The 6599-nt window shown below is 39.2% G+C and overlaps 1 protein-coding gene across 6 annotated transcripts in view; it reads left to right on the top strand.

Annotated features, from left to right (window-relative positions):
- The first annotated feature begins 1107 nt into the window (after window positions 1-1107).
- Window positions 1108-6599, top strand: part of mink1 (misshapen-like kinase 1) — a 34967-nt gene continuing 29475 nt past the window's right edge. For 4 of the 6 annotated variants that reach the window (XM_039777797.1, XM_039777796.1, XM_039777795.1 and 1 more), the window contains exon 1: window positions 1112-2440. In XM_039777797.1, the coding sequence (XP_039633731.1) occupies window positions 2384-2440 (57 nt within the window). In that variant the 5' untranslated portion in view covers window positions 1112-2383. Of the gene's footprint in view, window positions 2441-6599 lie in introns of all 6 variants that reach the window. The other 2 variants (XM_039777800.1, XM_039777799.1) reach the window with 2 other exon arrangements.

Genomic DNA, 6599 nt, shown 5'->3' with positions numbered 1-6599 from the left:
CTCATCAGGTTGATGAAGGTGATGTTTCTTCTTTCTTATCCTCGGAGATGGTCCAGTGGGGACTGATGCTGACTGACACCCAGGAAAAGTGGGTTCAAACCCTGCTTAAGGTAAGTCACACAGAAGTGATCATGATATATGGATGTGGTTTCCTATGTAGATTTCAGCTTGTGAATTTTCAACTTGTGAATTTTCAACATTGACTTTAACTTGCGAATTTTCAACATTGACTTCAACTTGCGAATATTCAACATTGATTTAAACTTGCGAGTTTCAGAATTACGGTAGTTGTTATCACTTTAAATGTTATAATCTAGAGAGATGATTAATATTAAAGAGACTGTCCTTCCCCGAGAAACTTTCCCATAGGTCGTTTGTGCAATTACGACCTGGCCCTGCCCTCTAGTGGCCGTAGTAGTTATGACGGGAATAAACCAGGAAGTAAGGTGGCGAACTGGCTGCACTAGTGTTGGTGTTCAGTTGTCTTAGTGCGTCTTTTGCTAAAACATACAAAATACAGTATACAACATACGTTACGTAATTCTGATTCTAATCATTCTATTCAAGATGAGGCCCTACCACAAGGCTCCAGACCAGAGAGTGAGGAAGAGCATGCGGTGCATCACACAACAAATCAGACAGCTAGGCTATATGACAGCTAGGCCTACATCTCTAATACATTAGAGAGTTACTATAAAAGAGCCATGTCAGTAAAAGTGTGATAAGGAGAAAGGTAGATGATGTGCACAATAGTATTCTTAATTTAAATGTACAAACTTATTCAGAATTATATTAATGTTTAATTTGGAGACAGCTCCATCTTCAAAGTCTCTGATGAGCTTACACATACTTTTATAGTGTGATAAGGAGAAGAACAGATTTTGCACACAGCAATAACAATTGTTACATTTTATTAAAACACTTAACAAAATGAGAAAAAAAAAAGTTTTAAGACATTCGCTAGAGCAATAGTCCCTCCAAATGTCTGTGTGCCCGTCCCTGCAGAGGTGAGAGGACGAGCTCGGCTCTGCAGACAGAGGCAGTTGCGTAGGTTGAGGTCCACTGTAATCTTCCAGGTAATTTGTCCCTGATGAAGCACCGTAGCTTTCCAAGAGGAGAAAACACTTGAGGAGTGTTATGTGCAGCCAATCGTCTGTACAACTCCGCAAGACTACAACAAGGCTGAGAGTGGGAGGGAGGACTCGGGAAGCAAAACATGGCGAAATAACAAGTTTGTCTTATAGCCGCTGTTTGAAGCTGCACCGTGTCTGTAGTGTTGGACTACAACTACAAAGTCATACAATTTGGACGCTGGAGAAGGGAAGCAACGCGTAAGAGTCGAGGGCCCCAGTTTACAAGTATTACGGTGGCTGTCGAGAAAATAGTGCCTGCCTGTCTGTCTGTGCTTTCCCCGGAAGGTTGGCAGTGCTAGGCGCGACTATCAACACAGAAAATGGACGAAGAAGGAAAGTTTATTCTGGAAAAGACTATTTAGCCGACCAGTTTAGCTACATTGGATTAATCGCACGCACCTGACTCGGTATACGGATGAACGTGCGCTCTGGTCGAAATTGAGGAATATTTTAAGACGTTAACAAGTTTGACAACTGCACTCGCAAATAATCGTATTTTCAAACGAGGCCATTATTTTCATTTTCCGCACTTTTCTTAATATTCTTGGAGGACCTCTATTGACAGTCGGTTCTGGTGCGGTGCGGACGGACCCGGACGCCATCACATCAGACGTTGCGTTCTCCTTAAAAACAACCATTGCGTTGCTAAGCCGTAAATGTTATTTTTTACTTTAACAGCGTAACAAGGAATGTTTCAGTGGCACACCATACCTATGTAGTAGTTTTCCTCTGCGACACGCAACATTTTATCACCGATAATATTAGCTGAATGTTGTGCAGCAGAGACGCGGCGTCTCGTTAAAATGAACGCAGCAAGGTGTTCAACAACAGTGGAGGTGCATCGCATTGAAAACCTGCCAGTTGTTAGAACGGTACCGATGGCCGGCTAACGGTGACGTTAACAGTTTGTTGAAATCTCTTAAGTTGAATGTGTTTTGATCAGATACTGTAAACGGCATTCAGTAAAACAACTGCGAATAACATTAGAGCTCTCGGCCAGAGTTGACGTGAGCTAGTCAGCTGGGTGCGTCTGTGTGACAGCTCAATCTGCGATGTGTTTGCTAATCTAAGTGCTAACGTTACCGTGCTTTTCCGCAACAGTTTCAGCATATTGGACAGCCCGTTTGCTATATTTAATCTCTAGAGAAGTCCTTGCGAGATCGCTTTAGCAGCCACTTAACATTTTCCCCAAGTACCTCTTGTCAAATAGCTGGCTAACTTGTTAGCTAAGGTTCTAAGTTTCGCCAGCTATGTCTGAAAACGCCCCCACACGAAGCCTGGATGACATAGACCTCGCAGCTCTGAGGGTGAGTATTGTTATTATAAAATACGTGTGCTGCACTTGAATGTAAAATTATAGCAGACGGACTTATTAGATGTTATGTCATATGAACTGAAGTGTCAGTTTGCCTCTGACACAAGCACGACCATTCAACACCCACGCAACAAAGTAAAGGTGGAATAAATATCCCTTGGCCCTGTAACGTTATTGCTAGACAGCTGTGCTGTTTTAGTATCACAGATTCCCATCAAAGATATTTTCAGATTTCTCCACCCAATAAAGAAGCGAATTTTCTATCCTTGACCACTTGTCGTGATTAGTGTGTTTTAATAAAAACCAAAACATGTTGCTGCTTTTGTCTCCTGGGCTATGACAAACAACACCTGAAACACTGCGATTGTCATGTAGTTGTTTTGCTGTTTAAAAAATATATATATGTTCAACTACCAATTATAAACTCTTGAGATTGCAATGCACAAACACAATTTCTTGTTTAAATGATTGCGTTTTGTTAAAATATTGTTTTTTTTTCATATGGGGGCCTGACAGTCAGTAATCCCAAATTTGAATGGCAAATCTTCTAACCATACTCTTGTGAATTTTAGATGTGGTAATTTTGACATAGATATATTTATAGAATACACCATACTGTATCAGACTGGATGGAACAATAAAGTCCTGGACTTATTTCCCTGGTATTTAAAGTGGTCCACCTTTTAAGGCCTCCAGTCTTAAAAATCGACCTGGCTTTTTTGACTTTCTCCTAACATTAGAAACCCCTTTGCCAGACAAGAAATTAAGTCAAATTTAAAAAGAAAACATAGTCACTACTATTCCCATTTGATGACAAATCTTCTTTCCAAGGGTACAGTTGCAGAATTAAGAATTAAATTAAGTTTTGGCACTGCCTTTTGATTCATCTCTCCATTTCAGTGGACAGTATCAAAATTGAATAATTATGTTGTAGCAGTAAATCCTCTTAAGACAGACCTTTATTGTATGCATTTAGCCACTGCTTTTTTGAAAAGATAGGTTACAGCCCCATCTCCCTACTTGGGTAAATGTTTTAAACAGAACCATAGTAACTTTTATATTAGGTGGCATTTTTAATCTCTGTCTAGAGTTTAAATAAGCAAAGGTTACTCAGAATGTGCTTGTGGCATCATTCAAACACTAGTGTAAACACTGTGACTTTCAGCTTGATGGTTAACTACATGGGGAAAAAAATCAGCATCACCAAAAATTTAAAATTAAAACGTAGCAAAACATACAAGCTATTCAAAAACTATCCAAGAGGATAAGTCCATTTACAGGGTTCCCTTTGCCCTCTGAAAAAAAAAAACTGCAGCACTTCAGTGTAGCTTTCACAGATTTATGGAGCTTAGGAGATCAGGGGTAGTTTATCTTCTTTCCTTAGCCTGAGAATCATTTTTTTTTCGAAATCCCAGCACATTGTTAGAATTGACCCAGCTCTTTATAATAAATCTGTAGAAAATGGCAATATGAGAAGATTGCCCATCTGAGTATCTTATTTTATGATTTTTGAATAGAGGTACAATCACTTCATTAAATTCAGGAATTTGATTATTAGTCTCAAGTGTATTGTTTTGAGTGTTTGGCACAAAGTGACTTTCTGAAGGCCACAAATTGGGCCTGATATGGTAGTAAATTGAAGTAAAGCTTGAAAATGCTTATTGGTAGGGGCGCTGAACATTCAGTTGTTGTTATTGTTGGAAAGGGAAGTTACTGTTGAGGTGATTTTTATTTATTTTTTTATTTTATTTTTGAATATTTTAAATCTTGCATTGTTTACTAGCTAGCAGACGTCTTCTTCCCTGCTTTTGATGGCGCATTGCAGCATATCTTGGCTGTTACTGCCACCTGTTGATTAGTGGAATAGTGTGAAACCATTGGCAGGACTGTGTAGCACGTCATCTGTGTTCACGTGCATGCATGTGCGTCCTTGTGCATCCACATGAGAAACAAAACTTGGACCCACTCATGGAAAAATAGCTCGAACATCTCCAAAGTGCAAGTGGTTCAATCACAGCATTTATCTAGAGATTTGCTACAGAGTACAGGAGGACTCCAGTATTACACGACAGTCCAATGTACACAGGCAACAACAAAGCATTTGTGCTGTAACACTTTGTTCCAATATCAATAGCACTGGATAAAGTCAAGCCACCTGCATCATTATTTCGATTACAGGTGGCATAAGTTACACTTTTAGATCTAAGACTGTAAAAAGTAACGGCCATTCTCCAACAAAAATGTCTGCTGAATTTCACCTGTTTTGTTGTTCATTTATTTAGCATCAAAACAGGTGGCTTCTATGGTTATTTTCAGTTTTAAACAACATTAAAAAATAAACTTTGATAGTGTGATGAGATATTGGATGCTGAATAACAAGGAATACCAGCCCTCTGGAAATTTAGTCTTGTGATTTCTTTGTTGTTGCATTGAAACAGTCCATGCTTGCTATGCTTGGTATAAACAACCTTACATAAGTGTGAAATCAAACGAATGCTGTAATATGACCATAGAAAAGCTCAAAAGTTTTATTGTAGACCCCAGTAAAAGTTACACATTGAACGGATATTAAACGCGAGTAGAGAAAAATGCGTTCTGGGAGTCTGTTGTTTCGGAGTAGTGCTCTAAAAGATTGTCAGTGCCATATGGCTCAATATTTAAATAATTGCGACAATGTGGATGAGGTCGTTTATAGTTTGATGACCACCACAAAGTTTGTGGATATTCTCTAACTTTGGATGGATGTTATGTAGCCCACAATGTGTTTACTGACACCAGGCCCATAATGGTAGCTTAATCCAACAATGGCAGTCTTTGTTAATTTAAAAAAAAAAAATGTAAATCCTGTTCATCCTTAACTGTGATGTGTTAATGGTGTGTGGTTACTGAGAAACTGACATGTTGTTGGGATTAGTATGCTGAATCTTTGAGTATTTCCTAAGTATTTAGGAAGCTATTTAAAAACACCTGATAACTAGAAATCTGTTCTCTAATGATATTCAGGGAAAAGAGTTTGAGTGGGATTTTGACTATTGCTGCAGCTGTGTAACCACAGACAGGCAAGGCTTTTTTTAAAGACTTCCTCTGTCAGCTAAGTTGACAACCCTGCAGGAAATGTATGGTCAACTCCCCCATGGGCTATTACCAGTGTCTTTTAGCGTTTATATCCCATTGAACTGAGGTAGATATTAGGGAAAATTCATTGCATTGTTCCCTCAGGTTTTCTAATACATTGAGTTTACACATCAATGCAACAGCATGCTATCCACTGGAACTACCAGAGCTGCCATTTTTATGATTTAAGCAGGCTGACTAAATCTCGCCTCCAGTTACCCTATTGTTTCCTTGCCTTTTTTTTGTAATCCTTGCCAACAATTTGTTTGACTGTGTGTGATGGTGATGCTATTTCTCGAACATAACTGTACCCTTCCCCTTCTACCACTTCGTTCCTCTCATCCCACTCTCGGCGCTGGACGTGGGTGATGCTACCGCCTCTGCCTTGCCACCCACTCTATCATTACATTATTCTCTTCCATACCATCATTCTCTTGCCGGCTACTTTACGTCACAGTTCCTCCTCTTTTGTGTCTTAACATGCTTCAAAATATGGCCAGTATATTTATGTCATCATATGAGCTATGTGCATTTGGATCAAATGTGTGGTCATTTCCAATTTTTACTGACAAATCTTTCATAAGTAATTAATAGATTCTATTTTTTCTCATAAATGTTTCCTGTCTCAAAGGAATGTTTCCCCTGAACACCCATCATAGGAAATGGATAAAAGCAGGATAGGTCATGCTGTACATTCTAAACCCAAAGCAGCAGTCTAACCACCCACACATCTTCTTAAAGCCATATTGAAATTGCATGAAATGATTGTCTCTTGGGGGAGGGGGTTGCATAATTAAGTCAAAGTAACCTACTCATTATTAGTGTCAGTGAAATATGTGTTCAGTGCATTGAAACTTAAAATGAAGAAATCGGGAAAAGGTCGGATGTCATGTCCATCTTTGTATCTAATCTAGTATCAATATTTAGTCTATCTACTTGTCTGTTTCCTCCATGTTAAGTCTTGTGGGTGGGCAGTGAGTGTGTGTGGGTGAGTGGGTGGGTGGCTAGGAAAATTGAGTTCAGATGATTTGTGTGGA

Source organism: Perca fluviatilis, chromosome 16 (assembly GCF_010015445.1).
Source record: "Perca fluviatilis chromosome 16, GENO_Pfluv_1.0, whole genome shotgun sequence".
In the NCBI taxonomy this organism is placed as follows: domain Eukaryota; kingdom Metazoa; phylum Chordata; class Actinopteri; order Perciformes; family Percidae; genus Perca; species Perca fluviatilis.
This window is presented reverse-complemented; position numbering and strand designations above follow the sequence as displayed.